Source organism: Oncorhynchus tshawytscha, linkage group LG13, assembly GCF_018296145.1.
Source record: "Oncorhynchus tshawytscha isolate Ot180627B linkage group LG13, Otsh_v2.0, whole genome shotgun sequence".
Lineage (NCBI taxonomy): Eukaryota > Metazoa > Chordata > Actinopteri > Salmoniformes > Salmonidae > Oncorhynchus > Oncorhynchus tshawytscha.
This window is the reverse complement of record NC_056441.1, coordinates 8,798,889-8,823,750: the sequence shown is the minus strand read 5'-3', so window position 1 is coordinate 8,823,750 and position 24,862 is coordinate 8,798,889. Positions and strand designations below refer to the sequence as shown.

The window sequence follows — 24,862 nt, the reverse complement described above, 5'->3', positions numbered from 1 at the left end:
TGATCTAATGTGTGGCAGTCTCCGTGACAGTCTGATCTAATGTGTATCAGTCTCCGTGACAGTCTGATCTAATGTGTAGCAGTCAGTGATCTGTCATGCACGGCAGATGATGCTGTTTCTACATTCAGGCAGTGTAAGCCTTGGCAGGTAGTTGTTTGTCCATCGGTATATTTTCCCGACTGTGGCGTACACCTCAAGACAGAGCAATGACAGGACAAGATTAGCTGTTGAGACAAGAAGAAGCAGCAAGTCTGTATAGAGTCAAACATATTTATGAATCCACATTTGAGCGCAGAACAGCGCTGGTTTGGAGTCTCTCTTCAAGTCATTCCATGTAACATCCTTCAACACTAGAAACTTCCGCTTGGTAACTGGTTGACTATTTTCACAGGCTATAAAATGCAGCATTCACAATCCAAATGACAAGGTAAATAAAATGCTAAAAAAAAAAAAATAACTCAAATATTCAGTGACAGCTACCTAGTCTAGATAAATACAACCAAACATCATTAAACAAATGGCATGGGAAAAGGCCTGACAATGTAACCAAACCTTTCTATCCACAGAAGGCGCTATTCCACAGTAGTCCTAATTTATTCATTCTAGGGGGGGTCGAATGAATGCCAGCAGATTTAAAAGAAATCATTCTTACTGTATTGTACTGTTTGATTGGATAATAGTTGATTTGACCTTTAGTTATCAGTGTTAGAAAGGTCAAATATAAGTCGCAATATCTGCTGGGTAATAGATCTGGTCTTCTTTACCGGGTTGGTTCAACTGAGAAGACAGGAAGTAAAACAGGACAAGTTAAAGCAACAAAAAAACACGTCACTTGATCATCATCATCTATAATCCACTGATTAAAAAAATACAGATGTTTACAACACAATCCATTTCCTAATAAGCAACATTACTGCGGTAGGTAGCCTAGTGATTAGAGCGTTGGGTCAGTAACCCGAAAGGTTGCTGGATCGAATCCCTGAGCTGACAAAAAAAAAATAATCTGACTTGCCGAGTATAATACTCTAAATTCACTGATAACCAAGGCTAATTGGAACTAAGCAGCGCTTACTGTAAGATGAGATGTCTATCTCGTCGGGCAGCTCATTGATGTTCACCTCGAATCGGTCCTGGACGTCGTTAAGAGTACGGGCATCCGTCTCATCAGACACAAATGTGATGGCCAGGCCTTTGGTGCCAAACCTGCCCGCCCTGGCAACCTGATGAGTAAGACGCACACAAACAACTTAAAAAAAGGGCTTTATAACCTCGTAAACTCATGATGATGCTGCTACCGGTAAGACAAACAACCTGTATCAGCGTGTTTGAAGTGGTACAGCTGAGCAAGGCGAGGCTCAGAATTTACTCATCTACATCACGTCATGAATAGTAGACAGTCTTTAATAGTCTACGGGACAGTCTTTAATAGTCTACGGGACAGTCTTTAATAGTCTACGGGACAGTCTTTAATAGTCTACGGGACAGTCTTTAATAGTCTACGGGACAGTCTTTAATAGTCTACGGGACAGTCTTTAATAGTCTAACAGTCTAATAGTCTACGGGACAGTCTTTAATAGTCTACGGGACAGTCTTTAATAGTCTACGGGACAGTCTAATAGTCTACGGGACAGTCTAATAGTCTACGGGACAGTCTAATAGTCTACGGGACTTACCCTGTGCAGGTACGTGTCAGAGTCCTCCGGCATGTCGTAGTTGAAGGCGATGTTGACCCTCTCGATGTCCATCCCTCTGCCAAACAGGTTGGTGGCCACCAGGATACGTCTCTGGAAATCTTTAAACTGTTGGTAACGAGAGAGACTGGGGAGAAAGTTTAGAAAAAAAGATGGGTAAATGACCAAGCCAGATCAATCACTTACTAGTATTCCTGTTCAATATAATACAGACAAAAAACAGAACCACACACACACCAACTATCTACGTACCGTTCCTCCTGAGGCATCCCGCGGTGGATGGCAATAGCTGGGAAGTTCTGCTCAACCAAAAGCTGGGCCAGAGCCACACAGCGCTGCACGGACTTCACAAAGATCACCACCTATAACAACACATAATATCACTACACACACACACAAACACACACACTGGGCCAGACCAGCGCTGCACGGACTTCAAAGATCACCACCTATAACAACACATAATATCACTACACACACACACACACACACACACACACACACACACTGGGCCAGAGCCACACAGCGCTGCACGGACTTCAAAGATCCCCACCTATAATATCACATAATATCACTACACACACACACACACACACACACACACACACACACACACACACACACTGGGCCAGAGCCACACAGCGCTGCTGCACGGACTTCAAAGATCCCCACCTATAATATCACATAATATCACTACACACACACACACACACACACACTGGGCCAGACCAGCGCTGCACGGACTTCAAAGATCCCCACCTATAATATCACTACACACACACACACACTGGTCCAGACCAACACAGCGCTGCACGGACTTCAAAGATCCCCACCTATAATATCACTACACACACACACACACACACACACAGGGCCAGACCAGCGCTGCACGGACTTCAAAGATCCCCACCTATAATATCACTACACACACACACTGGGCCAGACCAACACAGCGCTGCACGGACTTCAAAGATCCCCACCTATAATATCACTACACACACACACACACACACACACGCACACACTGGGCCAGACCAACACAGCGCTGCACGGACTTCACACCAAGGTGGAAACATCACCACTACAGTCATTTGCATTTTTATATTCAAAATTTGACTTGTCTAGTCAGCGTTTTTGTTTCCCCTGAATTTCCTGCCATTATGCATCACGGTGGAACATGAAACACAGTACCTGGTTGAACATCATCATTAATTCCAGTACCTGGTTGAACATCATAATTAATTCCAGTACCTGGTTGAACATCATCATTAATTCCAGTACCTGGTTGAACATCATCATTAATTCCAGTACCTGGTTGAACATCATCATTAATTCCAGTACCTGGTTGAACATCATCATTAATTCCAGTACCTGGTTGAACGTCATAATTAATTCCAGTACCTGGTTGAACTAAGACATTAATTCCAGTACCTGGTTGAACATCATCATTAATTCCAGTACCTGGTTGAACATCATAATTAATTCCAGTACCTGGTTGAACTAAGACATTGACTACATACTATTTGCATACAAACACTTGCCCAGCTAGCAATTACTTTGTTCCCGTTTCTTGTGCCATGTGCCTCTGTGGAACGTCATAATTAATTCCAGTACCCGGTTGAACGTCATAATTAATTCCAGTACCCGGTTGAACGTCATAATTAATTCCAGTACCCGGTTGAACGTCATAATTAATTCCAGTACCCGGTTGAACGTCATAATTAATTCCAGTACCGGTTGAACGTCATAATTAATTCCAGTACCCGGTTGAACGTCATAATTAATTCCAGTACGGTTGAACGCAATTAATTCCAGTACCCGGTTGAACGTCATAATTACCAGTACCCGGTTGAACGTCATAATTTCCAGTACCCGGTTGAACGTCATAATTAATTCCAGTACCCGGTTGACCCGGTTGAACGTCATAATTAATTCCAGTACCGGTTGAACGTCATAATTAATTCCAGTACCGGTTGAACGTCATAATTAATTCCAGTACCCGGTTGAACGTCATAATTAATTCCAGTACCCGGTTGAACGTCATAATTAATTCCAGTACCCGGTTGAACGTCATAATTAATTCCAGTACCCGGTTGAACGTCATAATTAATTCCAGTACCCGGTTGAACGTCATAATTAATTCCAGTACCCGGTTGAACATCATAATTAATTCCAGTACCCGGTTGAACGTCATAATTAATTCCAGTACCCGGTTGAACGTCATAATTAATTCCAGTACCTGGTTGAACATCATAATTCATTCCAGTACCTGGTTGAACATCATAATTAATTCCAGTACCTGGTTGAACATCATAATTAATTCCAGTACCTGGTTGAACATCATAATTAATTCCAGTACCTGGTTGAACATCATAATTAATTCCAGTACCTGGTTGAACATCATAATTAATTCCAGTACCTGTTTGAACATCATAATTAATTCCAGTACCTGGTTGAACATCATAATTAATTCCAGTACCTGGTTGAACATCATAATTAATTCCAGTACCTGGTTGAACGTCATAATTAATTCCAGTACCTGGTTGAACATCATTAATTCCAGTACCTGGTTGAACATCATTAATTCCAGTACCTGGTTGAACATCATTAATTCCAGTACCTGGTTGAATTCCAGCACGTCGAGGAGATCAAAGAGCTTCCTGTTCTTCTCGTTGTCCTTCAGTTTGACGTAGTACTGCTGCAGTCCGTGGAGAGTCAGCTTGGTCTCATCATCAACAAAGATTTCCATCGGCTGGGTGGAGCAAGCAAGGGGTGGGACAGGGTTAGGGAAGGAGGGTTGGAGAGGGGTGAGGCGTGTGGCGTGTGGAGGGAAGGTTGGGGAATCAGGAAGAAGTGTGAGGAGAGTTAACGGGGAGGGTTGACAGAGTATTTCACGTGTTGTGAAGGGTTTTGAATGGTTGGTCCAGTTTAGTGAGGGACAGAGGAGTTGTTTGCACATATAGTAATACGGTAGATTGATACACGTTCAGGAGAGGGAAGGGAAAGTAAACAGGAAGTGAAAGGTTCCCAGAGAGCAGTGGTTAAAGTGACCAGGAAGAGGTGAATCAGAGAGACATGATGAAATCCAGGGAAATAGAGAGAGAGAGGGGATGGGGAGTTAGAGGGACACCAAAGGTTTGAAGTTCACACACACACACCCCCAGACAAACAGCCAGCCAGACAGACAGGCGAGCGCACGCACACACACAGGACACCAATTCCCATACTGATGCAACAGACAGACAGACATCCCTCACCCTCACTAGTCACTACTATCCAACACAACACTTGCAAAAAACAAAAAAAACAAACGTCAACCGAAAAGCCATAGTGATCAGATGAAATTGCAAGTTATTGTAAACGATAACCACAAGTAATACATTAATGCTGTAAATGTCCATGAAAACAAAAAGCCTGGCCCTCGTTGGAATAACTATGGCTGCTCCACTGGACGTGAGATCGATTCATCTTCACAACACACTCGTCTTCACACCACTTTGACTCAGTCTCCCTGGCAGCAGCTGTGTCTTATTATTTTATCTTTATTTAACTAGGCAAGTCAGTTAAGAACAAATTCTTATTTTCAATGACGGCCTAGGAACTGTGGGTTAACTGCCTGTTCAGGGGCAGAACGACAGATTTGTACCTTGTCAGCTCGGGGATTTGAACTTGCAACCTTTCGGTTACTAGTCCAACGCTAGGCTACACTGCCGTCTCACTAAACAATGAGGAAACAGTCTGTCAATTAGATGATCCACACGATCAAATCAGGGACATCATTGACTGTGAGGCTGTACATCACAGATGACTAACTCATCAATCCAATTATATCAATGACATCTAATATAAATGATCCTCAAGTTTATTATGGCTGTCATCTAACATTCACTCAGTGTGTCCTCTCAATCCCTGTCATCTAACATTCACTCAGTGTGTCCTCTCAAACCCTGTCATCTAACATTCACTGTCTGTCATCTCAATCCCTGTCATCTAACATTCACTCAGTCTGTCCTCTCAATCACTGTCGTCTAACATTCACTGTCTGTCATCTCAATCCCTGTCATCTAACGTTCACTCAGTCTGTCCTCTCAATCACTGTCTAACATTGTCTGTCATCTCAATCCCTGTCATCTAACATTCACTCAGTCTGTCCTCTCAATCACTGTCATCTAACATTCACTCAGTGTGTCCTCTCAATCCCAGTCTCCCTGTTACCAGGCGAAGGGTTTTAGGGAGCTGGATTTTCTTCTCTTTTCTGTTCATAGTCTATTATTTCATAAGACCACAGGGCTCTTCTACCCTTAGCTACCTCTTCAAGTATTTCAGAGTTACCTGTAACAGGAGACAGCTCGGTGTACCGTCTAGATTCATGGTAACAGGAGACAGCTCTGTGTACCGTCTAGATTCATGGTAACAGGAGACAGCTCTGTGTACCGTCTAGATTCATGGTAACAGGAGACAGCTCTGTGTACCGTCTAGATTCATGGTAACAGGAGACAGCTCTGTGTACCGTCTAGATTCATGGTAACAGGAGACAGCTCTGTGTATCGTCTAGATTCATGGTAACAGGAGACAGCTCTGTGTATCGTCTAGATTCATGGTAACAGGAGACAGCTCGTGTACCGTCTCTGTGTATCGTCTAGATTCATGGTAACAGGAGACAGCTCTGTGTATCGTCTAGATTCATGGTAACAGGAGACAGCTCTGTGTACCGTCTAGATTCATGGTAACAGGAGACAGCTCTGTGTACCGTCTAGATTCATGGTAACAGGAGACAGCTCTGTGTACCGTCTAGATTCATGGTAACAGGAGACAGCTCTGTGTACCGTCTAGATTCATGGTAACAGGAGACAGCTCTGTGTATCGTCTAGATTCATGGTAACAGGAGACAGCTCTGTGTACCGATTCATGGTAACAGATTCATGGGTAACAGGAGACAGCTCTGTGTACCGTCTAGATTCATGGTAACAGGAGACAGCTCTGTGTACCGTCTAGATTCATGGTAACAGGAGACAGCTCTGTGTACCGTCTAGATTCATGGTAACAGGAGACAGCTCTGTGTACCGTCTAGATTCATGGTAACAGGAGACAGCTCTGTGTATCGTCTAGATTCATGGTAACAGGAGACAGCTCTGTGTACCGTCTAGATTCATGGTAACAGGAGACAGCTCTGTGTACCGTCTAGATTCATGGTAACAGGAGACAGCTCTGTGTACCGTCTAGATTCATGGTAACAGGAGACAGCTCTGTGTAGAGATTCATGGTAACAGAGCTCTGTGTACCGTCTAGATTCATGGTAACAGGAGACAGCTCTGTGTACCGTCTAGATTCATGGTAACAGGAGACAGCTCTGTGTACCGTCTAGATTCATGGTAACAGGAGACAGATCTGTGTACCACTGTGTATACGTCTAGATTCATGGTAACAGGAGACAGCTCTGTGTACCGTCTAGATTCATGGTAACAGGAGACAGCTCTGTGTACCGTCTAGATTCATGGTAACAGGAGACAGCTCTGTGTACACTAGATTCATGGTAACACAGCTCTGTGTACCGTCTAGATTCATGGTAACAGGAGACAGCACACACACACACAGATTCATGGTAACAGGAGACAGCTCTGTGTACGCATGGTAACAGGAGACAGCGGATGGATTCATGGTAACAGGGGACAGCTCTGTGTACCGTCTAGATTCATGGTAACAGGAGACAGCTCTGCTTAGAGCAGAGCGCTCTGTGTACACTCATGCAAACAGCTCTGTGCCGAAAACAGTTTCCTCTAATTCATGGTAACAGAAAGCTCTGTTAAGATTCATGAACAAATCTGTTTTTGCTTTGCTAGATTCATGGTAACAGGAGATCTATTTAACGTGCTTTTGGTAACAGGAGACAGATCATGTACGTTTCATGGTAACAAACAGCTCTGCTGATTCATAACAGGAGACAGGGTCAGCATAACAGTGCCATCTAGGGTAACAGGTCTGTGTAGCATAGTGCCATCAGGGGGGGTTTACGAGGTCAGCATAGTGCCAGTTTCAATAAGGTGAAAGGTTAAATCAGACAAATTGTTTTTGCCAGATTACAAGATTATTTAACGTGCTTTTGGAGGTCAAATGCATAGTGCCATCAGGGAGGTCAGCATAGTGCCACCAGGGAGGTCAGCATAGTGCCATCAGGGAGGTCAGCTGAGTGCCATCAGGGAGGTCAGCATAGTGCCATCAGGGAGGTCAGCATAGTGCCATCAGGGAGGTCAGCATAGTGCCATCAGGGAGGTCAGCATAGTGCCATCAGGGAGGTCAGCATAGTGCCATCAGGGTGGTCAGCATAGTGCCATCAGGGTGGTCAGCATAGTGCCATCAGGGTGGTCAGCATAGTGCCATCAGGGTGGTCAGCATAGTGCCATCAGGGAGGTCAGCATAGTGCCATCAGGGTGGTCAGCATAGTGCCATCAGGGAGGTCAGCATAGTGCCATCAGGGAGGTCAGCATAGTGCCATCAGGGTGGTCAGCATAGTGCCATCAGGGTGGTCAGCATAGTGCCATCAGGGAGGTCAGCATAGTGCCATCAGGGTGGTCAGCATAGTGCCACCAGGGAGGTCAGCATAGTGCCACCAGGGAGGTCAGCATAGTGCCACCAGGGAGGTCAGCATAGTGCCACCAGGGAGGTCAGCATAGTGCCACCAGGGAGGTCAGCATAGTGCCACCAGGGAGGTCAGCATAGTGCCACCAGGGAGGTCAGCATAGTGCCATCAGGGAGGTCAGCATAGTGCCATCAGGGAGGTCAGCATAGTGCCATCAGGGAGGTCAGCATAGTGCCATCAGGGAGGTCAGCATAGTGCCATCAGGGAGGTCAGCATAGTGCCATCAGGGAGGTCAGCATAGTGCCATCAGGGAGGTCAGCATAGTGCCATCAGGGAGGTCAGCATAGTGCCATCAGGGAGGTCAGCATAGTGCCATCAGGGAGGTCAGCATAGTGCCATCAGGGAGGTCAGCATAGTGCCATCAGGGAGGTCAGCATAATGCCATCAGGGAGGTCAGCATACTGCCATCAGGGAGGTCAGCATACTGCCATCAGGGAGGTCAGCATAGTGCCATCAGGGAGGTCAGCATAGTGCCATCAGGGAGGTTAGCATAGTGACACCAGGGAGGTCAGCATAGTGACATCAGCATAGTGACATCAGGGAGGTCAGCATAGTGACATCAGGGAGGTCAGCATATAGTGACATCAGGGAGGTCAGCATATAGTGACATCAGGGAGGTCAGCATATAGTGCCATCAGGGAAGTCAGCATATAGTGCCATCAGGGAAGTCAGCATATAGTGCCATCAGGGAGGTCAGCATATAGTGCCATCAGGGAGGTCAGCATAGTGCCATCAGGGAGGTCAGCATAGTGCCATCAGGGAGGTCAGCATAGTGCCATCAGGGAGGTCAGCATAGTGCCATCAGGGAGGTCAGCATAGTGACATCAGCATAGTGACATCAGGGAGGTCAGCATAGTGACATCAGGGAGGTCAGCATAGTGACATCAGGGAGGTCAGATTCGTAACGTACAGACTTAAAACCGGACCTATTTCCACCTGGATGACCGTGTTAAACTTCACGAAGAAGACTTCGTACATTTCAGTTGAACAGCACAAGCTAGTCTATAAAGGAGACTCCATTAACACATGACATTCTGGTGAAAGGTGAGGCAGTACACTACTAGTGTAAGGTGTTAGTGTACCGAGTTAGTGACCTAGCATAGGCCTTCCGCATAGAACTAAGGCCATCCGCATAGAACTAAGGCCTTCCGCATAGAACTAAGGCCATCCGCATAGAACTAAGGCCATCCGCATAGAACTAAGGCCATCCGCATAGAACTAAGGCCATCCGCATAGAACTAAGGCCTTCCGCATAGAACTAAGGCCTTCCGCATAGAACTAAGGCCTTCCGCACAGAACTAAGGCCATCCGCATAGAACTAAGGCCTTCCGCATAGAACTAAGGCCATCCGCATAGAACTAAGGCCTTCCGCATAGAACTAAGGCCATCCACATAGAACTAAGGCCATCCGCACAGAACTAAGGCCATCCGCACAGAACTAAGGCCTTCCGCACAGAACTAAGGCCATCCGCACAGAACTAAGGCCATCCGCACAGAACTAAGGCCATCCGCACAGAACTACGGCCTTCCGCACAGAACTAAGGCCTTCCGCACAGAACTAAGGCCTTCCGCACAGAACTAAGGCCTTCCGCACAGAACTAAGGCCTTCCGCACAGAACTAAGGCCACCCGCATAGAACTAAGGCCTTCCGCACAGAACTAAGGCCTTCCGCATAGAACTAAGGCCTTCCGCACAGAACTAAGGCCATCCGCATAGAACTAAGGCCTTCCTATGTCAGTAGACTGTCACTTCCCTTATAGGAGTTGAGACTGTTTGGTGTATAGAAAGACAGTGCTCTCTCATATCAGACTCGGGGTGGGGGGTAACTCCTCCACCCCCATTTACCCCTGTTACCCACCAGGCAAGGCAGATCAAGGGGGATAGGTGGAGGGTGTGGAGGAAGGAGAGGCGTGGTGGACGCAAGAGGAGAGGAGGTGTAATTACATCTTGCATGAACTTTCGGCAGACGGGGCGAATCTCTTTGCTCAGGGTGGCGCTGAACATCATGACCTGTTTCTCATGGGGGTCAGACGGAGTATCTCCTGGACGTCTCTGCGCATGTCTGAGGGAGGAAGGGAGGGTTTTTTTTTGGGGGGGGGGGGTTGTAAATAATGTTAGATCTCCTAGAATGTAAATACAAGTAGATTAATTCATCTATAGTGGTGTGCTGTCCAATCTTCAAAGATTCGGACTCACCGAGTTGTTCCAACATTTTGTCACACTCGTCCAGGATGAAGTGTTTGATGTGTCGCAGGTTGAGGGTCTTGTTGCGGATCAGGGCCAGGGTTCGCCCCGGCGTCCCCACCACCACATGGGGACACTCCTTCTTCAACACCTCTTCGTCCTTCTTTATAGACAGGCCACCGAAGAACACTGCCACCTGGTGGGAGATGGGGAGAAAAACAGAGATGGCAGAACTGTGTAGTTATTATCCAGACTGGAGGTTAAGAGGGTCCGGGTGGTCATTTGTGTACCTTGATAGTCGGCATGTATTTGGAGAATCTCTCGTACTCTTTGCTGATCTGAAATGCCAGCTCTCGGGTGTGACACATCACCAGCACGGACACCTAAACAGAGAGAGAAGGGTGGTCAGGGCGGGTAGGTCAGGGCGGGTAGTTTAATGCATTAGAAAGCTCAGAACTTCACAGACTGATGGAGGAGGAGAGAGAGAAGGGTGGTCAGGTCGAGTAGGTCAGGGAGGGTAGTTTAATGCATTAGAAAGCTCAGAACTTCACAGACTGATGGACCAAGACAACAACGCTAGCTCTATAAACAGTCCAGAGTGACAACGGAGTGACAGACTGAAGGAGGCGGAGAGAGAGAGAGAGAGAGGAGAAAGGGAGAGTGAGAGAGAGCGGGAGGGAAGGTGAGACAGAGAGTGAGATTACTTGTCCAGTGACAGGCTCCAGCTGCTGTAGGGTGGCCAGGACAAACACGGCCGTCTTGCCCATACCAGACTTAGCCTGGCACAGCACATCCATACCCAGGATGGCCTGAGGGATGCATTCATGTTGAACTGAAAGGAAAATAGTCATACAAAATTAGGAATGAATATTAAAAACGGTAATAAATTGTATAGTAATTACTTCAGAACCAACTAAATCAAAAACACAAATGTACCAAATCATGATGCTATTACTTCCTGTTTATAGTTTGAAAGTTGATACAGTACTTTGACATGATTAATCGTGGCACTTTGTCTTGAAGATGTTCACTAGGAACCAAACAGGCCGAAACAGAAAAGGGACCTACCTGAACGATCAATAAGAAACCCTCGGTTTGGTGTGAAGCGTTGTCCGTACCATTTTGTGACCGTGTGCACTAGAGGTCGACCGATTAATCGGAACGGGCAATTAACTTGAAATCGGCCCTAATTTTCATAACAATCGGAAATCAGTATTTATGGACGCCAATAGATATTTTTTTTTACACCTTTATTTAATTAGGCAAGTCAATTAAGAACACATTATTATTTTCAATGACGGCCTAGGAACGGTGGGTTAACTGCCTTGTTCACGGGGCAGAACGATAGATTTTCACCTTGTCAGCTCGGGGGATCCAATCTTGTTAACTGTAAGGTTGCTAGTCCAACGCTCCAACCACCAGCCTCTCATTGCACTCCACGATGGAGACTGCCTGTTACGCGAATGCAGTAGAAGCCAAGGTAAGTTGCTAGCTAGCATTAAACTTATCTTATAAAAAATGTAATCAATCAATCATAATCACTAGTTAACTACACATGGTTGATGATATTACTAGTTTATCGAGCGTGTCCTGCGTTGCATATTTCTTTTTATTTTCCTTTATTTAACTAGGTAAGTCAGTTAAGAACAAATTCTTATTTTCAATGACGGCCTAGGAACAGTGGGTTAACTGCCTGTTCAGAGGCAGAACGACAGATTTGTACCATGCCAGCTCAGGGGTTTGAACTTGCAACCTTCCGGTTACGAGTCGAATGCTCTAACCACTAGGCTACCCTGCCGTCCGGTGGCATAGTAATAATCAATGCAACGCTGGGGAAAGATTTAACAAAAGCGCATTTGCGAAAAAGCACAATCGTTGGACGACTGTACCTAACCATAAACACCAATGCCTTTCTTAAAATCAATACACAGAAGTATATATTTTTAAACCTGCATATTTAGCTAAAAGAACTCCAGGTTAGCAGGCAATATTAACCAGGTGAACTTGTGTCATTTGTATATGTCAGTGTATATGCAACAGTTTGGGCAGCCTGGCTCATTGCGAATTAATTTGCCAGAATTGTACATAATTATGAGATACATTGAATGTTGTGCGATTTAACAAGAATATTTAGACTTAGAGATGCCACCCGTTAGATAAAATACCAAACAGTTCCATATTTCACTGAAATAATAAACGTTTTGTTTTCGAAATGATAGTTTCCGGATTCGACCATATTAATGACCAAAGGCTCGTATTTCTGTGTGTTATTATGTTATAATTAAGTCTGATTTGATAGAGCAGTCTGACTGAGCAGCAGCAGGCCCGTAATCATTCATTCAAACAGCACTTTTGTGCGTTTTGCCAGCAGCTCTTCACAAGCACAGCGCTGTTTATGACTTCAAGCCTATCAACTCCCGAGATTAGGCTGGTGTAACCGATGTGAAATGGCTAGCTAGTTAGCTGGGTGTGCGCTAATAGCGTTTCAAACGTCATTCGCTCTGAGACTTGGAGTAGTTGTTTCCCTTGCTCTGCAAGGGCCGCGGCTTTGGTGGCGCGATCGGTAACGCTGCTTCGATGGTGGCTGTTGTCGTTGTGTTGCTGGTTCGAGCCCAGGGAGGGGCGAGGAGAGGGACGGAAGCTATACTGTTACACTGGCAATACTAAAGTGCCTATAAGAACATCCAATAGTCAAAGGTTAATGAAATATAAATGGTATTGAGAGAAATAGTCCTATAATTCCTACAATAACTACAACCTAAAACTACAACCTAAAACCTCTTACCTGGGAATATTGAAGACTCATGTTAAAAGGAACCACCAGCTTTCATATGTTCTCATGTTCTGAGCATGGAACTCAAACGTTAGCTTTCTTACATGGCACATATTGCACTTTTACTTCTCAAAACACTTTGTTTTTGCATTATTTAAACCAAATTGAACACGTTTCATTATTTACTTGAGGTTAAATTGATTCTATTGATGTATGATATTAAGTTAAAATAAGTGTTCATTCAGTATTGTTGTAATTATCATTATTACATCTAAAACATTAAAAAATAAACATTCGAAAAAAAATTGGCCGATTAATTGGTATCAGACTTTTTGGTCCTCCAATAATCGGTATCGGCGTTGAAAAATCATTGGTCGACCTCTAGTGTGCACTAATGAATACGACCCAGATCTGTGACCTCTGTGATGTGGTAATAACCTAACTTGTACTACTCACCCTCAGAGGGATGCTCAAAGCCACAGTCCACTATCGCCCTCAGTAGCTCAGGCTTCAACAGGAAGTCTCTAAACCCAGACGAATGGATGGACACATAGGAGCCCTTCACACGCTCCTTTTTAATGGACAGAATATCCCCTCCTGATAGATCTCCCACCACATCATCCTCTTCGTAGTCCAAGAGCTCATTCTCCACATCCTGCTCAGTCATCCTGGTAGGTAGGAGGGAAAGAAAGAAAGAGACAGAAAGAGACAGACACAGAAAGAGACAGACAGACACAGAAAGAGACAGACAGAAAGAAAGAGACAGACAGAAAGAGACAGACAGACAAATAGTCATAAGCAGGTCCCATCAACCTGTCAGTACATAACAAGGAGACACTTTCAACCTACACACACTCACTAGACTATATACAGTGCCTTCGGAAAGTATTCAGAACCCTTGTCTTGTTCCACATTTTGTTACGTTACAGACTTATTCTAAAATTGCTTAAATTGTTTTTTCCACCCTCATCAATCAACACACAATACCCCATATAATGACAAGGCAAAAACAGGTTTAAGAAATTAAAAATAAACTGAAATATCACATTTACATAAGTATTCAGACCCTTTACTCAGTACTTTATTGAAGCACCATCTTGGGTATGATGCTACAAGCTTGGCACACCTGTATTTGGAGAGTTTCTCCCATTCTTCTCTGCAGATCCTCTCAAGCTCTGTCAGGTTGGATGGGGAGCGTTGCTGCACAGCAACATTCAGGTCTCTCCAGAGATGTTCGATCGGGTTCAAGTCCAGGCTTTGGCTGGGCCACTCAAAGACATTTAGAGACTTGTCCCAAAGCCACTCCTGCATTGTCTTCTCTGTGTGCTTAGGGTTGTTGTCCTGTTGGAAGGTGAACCTTCACCCCGGTCTGAGGTCCTGAGCGCTCTGGAGCAGGTTTTCATCAAGGATCTCTCTGTACTTTGCTCCGTTCATCTTTCCCCCAATCCTGACTCGTCTCCCAGTCCCTGCCACTGAAAAACATCCCCACAGATGGTGCCAGGTTTCCTCCAGACAGGGCGCTTGGCGTTCAGGCCAAAGAGTTCAATGTTGGTTTCATCAGACCAGAGAATCTTTTTTCTCATGGTCTGAGAGTCCTTTAGGGGCCTTTTGGCAAACTCCATGTGGGCTGTCATGTGCCTTTTACTGAGGAGTGGCCTCCGTCTGGCCACTCTACCATAATGGCCTGATTGGTGGAGTGCTGCAGAGGTGGTTGTCCTTCTGGAAGGTTCTCTCATCTCCACAGAGGAACTCTGGAGCTCTGTCAGAGTGACCATTGGGTTCTTGGTCACCTCCCTGACCAAGGCCCTTCACCCCTGATTGCTCAGTTAGGCCCGGGCGGCCAGCTCGGTGTCTTGGTGGTTCTAAACTTCTTCCATTTAAGAATTTGAGGCCACTGTGTTCTTAGGGACCTTCAAATGCTGCAAAAAAAAAATATGGTAGCCTTCCCCCGATCTGTGCCTTGACACGATCCGGTCTCGGAGCTCTACGGACAATTCCTTCAACCTCATGGCTTAGTTTTTTGATCTGACAGGCACTGTCAATTGTGTGACCTTATATAGACAGGTGTGTGGCTTTCCAAATCATGTCCAATCAATTGAATTTACCACAGGTGGACTGCAATAAAGTTGTAGAAACATCTCAAGGATGATCAATGGAATTTTATTTAACTTGGCAAGTCAGTTAAAGAACAAATTATTATTTACAATGACGGCCTGCCCCGGAAAAACCCTAACCCGGACGACGCTGGGCCAATTCTCCGCCGCCCTACGGGACTCCCAATCACAGCCGGTTGTGACACAGCCTGGAATCGAACCAAGGTCTGTAGTGAAGCCTCTAGCACTGAGATGCAGACCACTGCGCTTGAGCTCAATTTCCAGTCTCATAGCAAAGGGTCTGAATATTTATGTAAATCCGATATTTCTGATTTATATACATTTGCAAAAATCATCCCCCACCATAATTTGCAAATAAATTCATTAAAAATCCTACAATGTGATTTTCTGGATTTTTTTCTAATTTTGTCTGTCATAGTTGAAGTGTACCCATGATGAAAATTACAGGCCTCTCTCATCTTTTTAAGTGGGAGAACTTGCACAATCGGTGGCTGACTAAATACTTTTTTGCCCCACTGTGTGTGTGTGTGTGTGTGTATATATATATACACACACATACTGCTCAAAAAAATAAAGGGAACACTTATTAAACAACACAATGTAACTCCAAGTCAATCACACTTCTGTGAAATCAAACTGTCCACTTAGGAAGCAACACTGATTGACAATAAATGTCACATGCTGTTGTGCAAATGGAATAGACAACAGGTGGAAATTATATGCAATTAGCAAGACACCCCCAATAAAGGAGTGGTTCTGCAGGTGGTGACCACAGACCACTTCTCAGTTCCTATGCTTCCTGGCTGATGTTTTGGTCACTTTTGAATGCTGGCGGTGCTTTCACTCTAGTGGTAGCATGGGACGGAGTCTACAACCCACACAAGTGGCTCTGGTAGTGCAGCTCATCCAGGATGGCACATCAATGCGAGCTGTGGCAAGAAGGTTTGCTGTGTCTGTCAGCGTAGTGTCCAGAGCATGGAGGCGCTACCAGGAGACAGGCCAGTACATCAGGAGACGTGGAGGAGGCCGTAGGAGGGCAACATCCCAGCAGCAGGACCGCTACCTCTGCCTTTCTGCAAGGAGGAGCACTGCCAGAGCCCTGAAAAATGACCTCCAGCAGGCCACAAATGTGCATGTGTCTGCTCAAACGGTCAGAAACAGACTCCATGAAGGTGGTATGAGGGCCCGACGTCCACAGGTGGGGGTTGTGCTTACAGCCCAACTCCGTGCAGGACATTTGGCATTTGCCAGAGAACACCAAGACTGGCAAATTCGCCACTAGCGCCCTGTGCTCTTCACAGATGAAAGCAGGTTCACACTGAGCACGTGACAGACGTGACAGAGTCTGGAGACGTCGTGGAGAACGTTCTGCTGCCTGCAACATCCTCCAGCATGACCGGTTTGGCGGTGGGTCAGTCATGGTGTGGGGTGGCATTTCTTTGGGGGGCCGCACAGCCCTCCATGTGCTCGCCAGAGGTAGCCTGACTGCCATTAGGTACCGAGATGAAATCCTCAGACCCCTTGTGAGACAATATGCTGGTCCGGTTGGCCCTGGGTTCCTCCTAATGCAAGACAATGCTAGACCTCATGTGGCTGGAGTGTATCAGCAGTTACTGTAAGAGGAAGGCATTGATGCTATGGACTGGCCCGCCCGTTCCCCAGACCTGAATCCAATTGAGCACATCTGGGACATCATGTCTCGCTCCATCCACCAACGCCACGTTGCACCACAGACTGTCCAGGAGTTGGTGGATGCTTTAGTCCAGGTCTGGGAGGAGATCCCTCAGGAGACCATCCGCCACCTCATCAGGAGCATGCCCAGGCGTTGTAGGGAGGTCATACAGGCACATGGAGGCCACACACACTACTGAGCCTCATTTTGACTTGTTTTAAGGACATTACATCAAAGTTGGATCAGCCTGTAGTGTGGTTTTCCACTTTAATTTTGAGTGTGACTCCAAATCCAGAACTCCATGGGTTGATACATTTGATTTCCATTGATAATGTGTGTGATTTTGTTGTCAGCACATTCAACTATGTAAAGAAAAGTATTTAATGAGAATATTTCATTCATTCAGATCTAGGATGTGTTATTTTAGTGTTCCCTTTATTTTTTGAGAGATATATATATGTATATATTAGAGAGAGAGATAGAGTTTTATTTAACTAGGCAAGCCAGTTAACAAATTCCTATTTACAATGACGGCCTACCCTGGCCAAACACGGACAACGCTGGGCCAATTGTGCGCCGCCCTATGGAACTCCCAATCTTTTTATTTTTTTATTTTCTTTATTAACAACAAATCAATACATAAAGCACATGAGAGAACACAAGCATACATAGATTACAAACAATGGACAATCGCGCTAGGGGGTACAATATCACATTACAATTACACAAGGACCTTAAGGGACCTCTTAAGTCGACCCGAGACGCAATCGTCCCATCTAGCCATCAGCAAATGCAAAATGCGCTACGCCAAATGCTAATAGCACTCGTTAAAACTCAAACGTTCATTAAAACACACATGCAGGGTACTGAATTAAAGCTACACTCGTTGTGAATCTAGCCAACAAGTCAGATTATTAAAATGCTTTTCGGCGAAAGCATGAGAAGCTATTATCTGATAGCAACACCCCGAAATACCTGAATGCGACATAAACAAAAGAATTAGCGTAGCAGGCGCTACACAAATAGCAGAAATAAAATATAAAACTTTCATTACCTTTGACGAACTTCTTTGTTGGCACTCCTATATGTCCCATAAACATCACTATTGGGTCTTTTTTTTTTATTAAATCGGTCCATATATACCCAAAATATCCATCTATGGAAACTGTGTGATTCAGAAAAAAACACTGTTTCAAAACGCTACGTCATTTTTTAAAATTAAAAAAGTCGATAAAGTCGATAAACTTTCACAAAACACTTCGAAAAACTTTTGTAATCCAACTTTAGGTATTAGTAAACGTTAATAATCGTTCAAATTGATCACGGGGCGATGTGTATTCAATAGCTCCACGATTTCAAATCATGTTCCGAAATCTCTCTTCCAAAACTTCCTGTCGGAGACCGGATGGAAAGTGGTCTCTCTTCCTCGTTTGACCAAGAAACAACGAGAAGGCAATTGACAAGACTGGCGACATCGTGTGGAAGCTGTAGGACTTGCAATCTCGGCCCCATTTAATTTTGTGTCCCTTAAACAATACATGCAAGTGGCGCATGGATATTTTTTCCAGTTTTCAGTGATCAGTTTTTCTTGCGCTTTTCGATGAAACAGACGCTCTGTTATAGTCACAGCCGTGATTTAACCAGTTTTAGAAACGTGAGAGTGTTTTCTATCCACACATACTAATCATATGCATATACTATATTCCTGGCATGAGTAGCAGGACGCCGAAATGTTGCGCGATTTTTAACAGAATGTTCGAAAAAGTAGGGGGTCGACTTAAGAGGTTTATTAAGGGACATGCATATACTTACAATTCTAACAGCTTTTTTGTTAGTAGAGCATTTAACCGTCTTAAAATACAGTTCAATTTCTTTTTGTAGGGTACGAAAATGTGGTTTTCTGTTTGTAAATTTACATTTGTGTATATGAAATTTGGCCAAAAGAATAATGAAATTAATTACATAAAAATGATTCCGCTTATTTCTATTGTATGTAAAGAATCCAAATAGTACATCTCTCCACAACAGTGTAAAATCTTCATAAATGTGTTCAATTATAAACCTACTGATGTCTTGCCACAGTTTTCTTACATGCATACAATGCCAAAAAAGATGCACAACTGTTTCTGGGTGGTCATTACAAAAGGAGCAATTGGAGTTGATGTTTTCCTTAAACTTCTTCATATTGTGGTTGGCAGGATAATATTTATGAATAATTTTAAAGCAATCTTCCTTAATTTTGTTAACAAGTAGGTATATGGGACTCCCAATCACGGCCGGAACCAGGTACTGTAGTGACGCCTCTTGCGCTGAGATGCAGTGCCTTAGACCGCTGCGCCACTCGGGAGCCCATATCTATTTTTATATATATATATATATTAACCGGACTCTGATATTGCTCGTTCTGATATTTTTTGTGATGATGTGTGTATTTGTTTTTTTTATTGCGCTGTTGGAGCTAGAAACAAACATTTCGCTGCACCTGCAAATCTGTGTAGCTAACGTTACGCGGCCATATCTTTCATTTGATGCTCAACTGTGTGGTGATGATGCTGATAATGATGCTGATAATGATGAGAGGGTTAGAAAAACACGTTTCATTTCATGCCATCTTCACTTCTATTTATGACAAGTTGTGGAATGAAATAAGTAAATGTACTCGTAACTAACGCTATTCATTTGGGCTGTTAGCTTATCACGTGTGTCAACATGAGTAACGTTAACTAGCTAGCCGTTAGCAAACACGACTCATGAGTTGGCTGGTCTAGCTAGCTAGCTTCTTAAGCTTGACAAGCTTTCTACCTAGCTATTCTACACGATGTGCAACATATGGAAAATGTATTGTACAGACAATAAATACATATTAAATAAATATTCCTAGTGAGCATTGTTTACCTTATTCGTTGTGAAGAAATGTAGCTGGAGCGTTTGCAAATGAGAGCTATCGTTTCGGTAAAACGTAATCAACGTGCGACTGTGCGCATGCGTTGAATGTCCGCGACCTGCGACATTTGGCTTGGAAACACTTCGGAAACGTTCTCTAACATCGAGGTTTACAAAGAAGGTGAGATTGGGAACTGCGCTGAAACTGGTATACATTTTTGTAAACAGCTGGCGATGTGTACACATTTTATTGTTTTAAATAAGTATAGTATTAGTTAAACACGTGTTGACTGGCTAACTAATGGCCAGCCAGCTAGCAAACAACGTGACTAACTAACCTAGCTGTATCTTATGGCCAAACCCACAAAAGGTTGCTGACAATGTTCGCTGAAATTACTTCTCCCTCCCCATAGCCAGTGATGTCGTGTTTCAGTGGAGATCCCAACTTCTGTCCTGAGTGTGGGAACGTACTGCCTCTACCTGGGCTGCAGAACACAGTCTCCTGTCCCCGCTGTGCATTCAGTTTACCTGTCAGCGGTGAGGATGGCCTGTTTGTTGTCATCAGTCAAATGTCCCAGTTATAAATCATGTTGTAACCTACTAACAGACAGAATCGTTATCCAAAGGGGGCTACCAGTCTGTTTGTGCTTTCATGCCAATTGCTTGTCACATCGGGGACTCCCGAGTAGCGCAGCAGTCTAAGGCACTGCATCTCAGTGCTCGAGGAGTCACAACAGACCCCGGTTTGATTCCAGGCTGTATCACAACCGGCCGTGGTTGGGAGTCCCATAGGGCGGCGCACAATTGGCCCAGCGTCGTCCGGGTTTGGCCAGTGTAGACGTCATTGTACATTTTTTTATTTCACCTTTATTTAACCAGGTAAGTTAGTTGAGAACAAGTTCTCATTTACAACGTCGACCTGGCCAAGATAAAGCAAAGCAGTGTGACATAAACAACAACACAGAGTTACACATGGAATAAATATGCGTGGTCAATAATACAATAGAAGAAAAAAAAAGTCTATATACAGTGTGTGCAAATGGCGTGAGGAGGTAAGGCAATAAATAGGCCATAGTAGTGAAGTAATTACAATTTAGTAAATCAACACTGGAGTGATAGATGAGCAGATGGTGATGTGCAAGTAGAAATACTGGTGCAACTAAGACTTTGTTCTTAATTGACCTGCGTGGTTAAATAAAATCAAAATCATCATGCCAAGCATGTTTGTCTTTACCAGGACGAGCAATGGAGTTGGCTAGAGCACACACATCTGACACCAGACAGTTTCCTTTATCAATCTTATATTTTCATAAGTATGTGACCCACGATGTAACTGTGTTTTTGTGTCGTCGTTTTCAGAATTTTCAGGTCAAGAGATCAGGTCTTCTGTTGTCTTTAATCCTCTCGAAGGGTCCTCTGTTGCTGTGGAAGAGGAGGACTCGGAACTCAAGGGGGCTGTGGTAGGAATTCATTGCAATGAAGTTCCTATTCATGAAATGATCAATGGTCCCATTTTTAAAACTAGGGAAATCAAATTGAAACATGGAGTGACAGGGTAATGGTATACTTTATCAATACTCGAGAAACTCCATTTAGGCTATGTTCTGTCTGTAACCTCTACACAACGTAACCGTGTAATAATACTACGGTTATATTTTTTTATTTTACCTTTATTTAACTAGGCAAGTCAGTTAAGAACAATTTCTTATTTTCAATGACGGCCTAGGAACAGTGGGTTAACTGCCTGTTCAGAGGCAGAACGACAGATTTGCACCTTGTCAGGTCAGGGATTTGAACTTGCAACCTTCCGGTTACTAGTCCAATGCTCTAACCACTAGGCTACCCTCATATATCAATGTATGTTCTCTCTATAACCTCCTCAAACTCTTGCATTCTAGATTGACAGACGCTGCTCTCGCTGCAATAAAGAAGGGATGGTTTATCACACCAGACAAATGAGATCTGCAGATGAAGGACAGACGGTCTTCTTCACCTGTATACACTGCAGGTACATCTCACTAACCCTAATCCTAACCAATTCACCAAGGCTATTCTGAGCCTGTTCTCACCACCAGATTCATCAATCTATTCCATTTTATGTTGTTCTGCACCACACTATGACAAGCACTTTACCCCACAAACTTTATGTAGTCCACATGTTCATTTATGACTGGATATGTTATGATTTAATTTCTGCATTCAGATATCAGGAGAAAGAGGACTCCTGAGAAGAGATCGAGATGCTTCACCCATTCCCTTGGACCTCCATCAATATTCTCCTCCTCTCCTCTTTTGTCTGTAAACAAGAATGTGTTTGATCTATGTAATGCCAACTTGAGTTCTTATTGGAGAAAGCACAATTGGTATGCTATTCCTTGCTCTTTGTTACTTGTAATGATGCTTAGGATAGTCGCTCCACAGTGCTAAGCATTTCAATGGTTCGCCTTTACTGCATCAGTTCGATTGCAGCTGCAGCATTTGGAATGAGGGTTGAATACTGATGTCTGATGTTTGTCTGCGGAGATTTTCAAGTGTGATTTGTGTGATTAAAATATTTGTCTTTAGAACATGTTTGGTTGCTTTTCTCCTTTCTACCTTTTGTCAACAATGTCAGGTAATGACAGTGAATTTGCCTCAACATACATAATGTTTACAACTGTGTATATTAACAAAATAATTTTGTTTGTCTCTATTTCAGTAAAAAAATACTACATTTATATTTCACTGTGATGTTGAGTGCGGCAAAAGCAGTTGCTCCAATCTGAAGGCTCCCCTTGTGGAGGTCTGAATCACGTGGCCATCCAACATGGCGTCAATTACCTTTCTGTAAACTTGGAAGATGCTGAATTTGTTGGGACTTTGTAGATTTCTAGGAATTATTTCGGCCATTTCTGATAACCCTCAGGTAAAACATTCTCCTTGATAGTTAAAAAAAAAATGTAAATGCTTGTTTGAACCACAAAATCCTGTGAAAACACTTTCAACCTTGTATTAGCTAGCTAATGCTCTATACATCAGACTTAGGTCATGAGTGTAGCTATGCTAGAGGAGGAGCAACTACCAATCATCTCCCGCTTCTTCTTCTTGTCCTTAGCAGAAGATGAAGCTGTGCGTGCAGTTACAATGCAAGAACCTCCATGAGTATCTGAAAGAGTTGAGCCCTGAGATCATGGACCGGTTGTACAACCATCTGGCCACATGTCTGGCTTTCTATATGTGCAGGATCAGTCCATTTAACAATCCTACTAAAGTAACTTTAAAATATGACATGCAAGTTTTTATTTATTTAACTTGGCAAGACAGTTAAGAACAAATTCTTATTTACAAAGACGGCCTACCGGGGAACAGTGAACACCTTGTTCAGGGGCAGAGCGACATATTTTTACCCTGTCAGCTCGAGGATTCAATCCAGCAACCTTTCGGTTACTGGCTCAACGCTCTAACCACTAGGCTACTTACAAATGAATCTGTAATGCACATATTACCATGCATTATTACTTCTTACGCGTTTGGAGCAGAACACAGACTGTCTACACATTTAGCGCGATGATCTGGATGTTGGGTTGTACAGGTGTTGTGCCGAAAATCTCCCCACTGCCAGAACCCCCCTTCTAATTTCCTTAATTTTGTGGCTAGAGTCAAATACTTTCTGTGGCACACTTCAGAGTCAAGTACTTTCTATAGAACAAACTTCAAGGCAGGACAGGCAACCAAAATTAATAATTTGTGTATGTGCTATATTAAACATAGAGGAGGGAGTAAAATGTTGGCAAGCAATAAACATTTCAGAACAACTATAGCTGAATTATTATCCTTACACTTAAAAAACATACTAGTCGAATAAGACATGGGAGAGATGACGAATCTCAAATCACAAATATATTTTGATTTGTTTAACACTTTTTTTGGTTACTACATGATTAGTAGTTCTGATGTCTTCACTATTATTCTACAATGTAAAACCTTGAATGAGTGTTCTAACTTTTCTTTTTTTTTTTTCACGCTACAGTACCTCAACACTGCACAGGTATGTCCTAAAACATAGGTATTGTCACTCCCTGACAATGCTGCTTGTGCTTGTCTCCACCCCCCTCCAGGTGTCGCCCATTATCCCCTGGGTACTTATACCTGTGTTTTCTGTCTGTCTGTTGCCAGTTTGTCTTGTTTGTTCAAGCATACTAGCGGGTTGTCTCAGCGCCTGGTTGTCTCAGCGCCTGGTTGTCTCAGCGCCTGGTTGTCTCAGCGCCTGGTTGTCTCAGCGCCTGGTTGTCTCTAGGCTCGCTTTTTCTTGGCCTCCTAGGTTTTGACCGTTCTTCGCCTGACCTGGAGTCTGCCTGCCGTCCTGTACTTTTGCTCCACCTGTGGATATTTGACCCCTGCCTGCCCTGACCTGTAGTTTTTATTTTATTTTATTTTACCTTTATTTAACCAGGTAGGCAAGTTGAGAACAAGTTCTCATTTACAATTGCGACCTGGCCAAGATAAAGCAAAGCAGTTCCTCCGATTTGACACACTGAACTCTATCAGAGAAGTAGTTGGTGAACCAGGCGAGGCAATTATTTGAGAAACCAAGGCTGTCGAGTCTGCCGATGAGGATGTGGTGATTGACAGAGTCGAAAGCCTTGGCCAGATCAATGAATACGGCTGCACAGTAATGTTTCTTATCGATGGCGGTTAAGATATCGTTTAGGACCTTGAGCGTGGCTGAGGTGCACCCATGACCAGCTCTGAAACCAGATTGCATAGCAGAGAAGGTATGGTGAGATTCAAATGGTCGGTAATCTGTTTGTTGACTTGGCTTTCGAAGACCTTAGAAAGGCACGGTAGGATAGATATAGGTCTGTAGCAGTTTGGGTCAAGAGTGTCCCCCTTTGAAGAGGGGGATGACCGCAGCTGCTTTCCAATCTT

At 44.0% G+C, this 24,862-nt stretch overlaps 2 protein-coding genes across 2 annotated transcripts; one reads left to right on the top strand and one right to left on the bottom strand.

Annotated features, from left to right (window-relative positions):
- Positions 1-256: 256 nt before the first annotated feature.
- Positions 257-20,105, bottom strand: ddx39b (DEAD (Asp-Glu-Ala-Asp) box polypeptide 39B). The gene is given in 12 exon segments (XM_042295123.1): positions 257-777; positions 1,073-1,220; positions 1,674-1,818; positions 1,944-2,053; positions 4,312-4,443; positions 10,273-10,355; positions 10,358-10,390; positions 10,525-10,708; positions 10,803-10,895; positions 11,217-11,344; positions 13,742-13,953; positions 19,967-20,105. Coding segments are annotated over 11 exon segments (1,284 nt in total). The 5' UTR covers position 13,953; positions 19,967-20,105; the 3' UTR covers positions 257-760.
- Positions 20,026-22,523, top strand: polr1h (RNA polymerase I subunit H). The gene is made up of 5 exons (XM_024440831.2): positions 20,026-20,135; positions 20,368-20,491; positions 21,314-21,414; positions 21,853-21,962; positions 22,158-22,523. Exons 2-5 carry the CDS (start codon positions 20,374-20,376, stop codon positions 22,180-22,182), a joined length of 354 nt encoding a protein of 117 aa, XP_024296599.1. The 5' UTR covers positions 20,026-20,135; positions 20,368-20,373; the 3' UTR covers positions 22,183-22,523.
- The last annotated feature ends 2,339 nt before the right edge of the window (positions 22,524-24,862 follow it).

Excerpts from the sequence above, each read along its gene's own strand:
- polr1h (XM_024440831.2), top strand. The coding sequence starts at position 20,374 with ATGTCGTGTTTCAGTGGAGATCCCAACTTCTGTCCTGAGTGTGGGAAC. Across the intron at positions 20,492-21,313 it reads ATTCAGTTTACCTGTCAGCG|AATTTTCAGGTCAAGAGATC; the intron begins GTGAGGATGGCC and ends CGTCGTTTTCAG. Across the intron at positions 21,415-21,852 it reads CGGAACTCAAGGGGGCTGTG|ATTGACAGACGCTGCTCTCG; the intron begins GTAGGAATTCAT and ends CTTGCATTCTAG.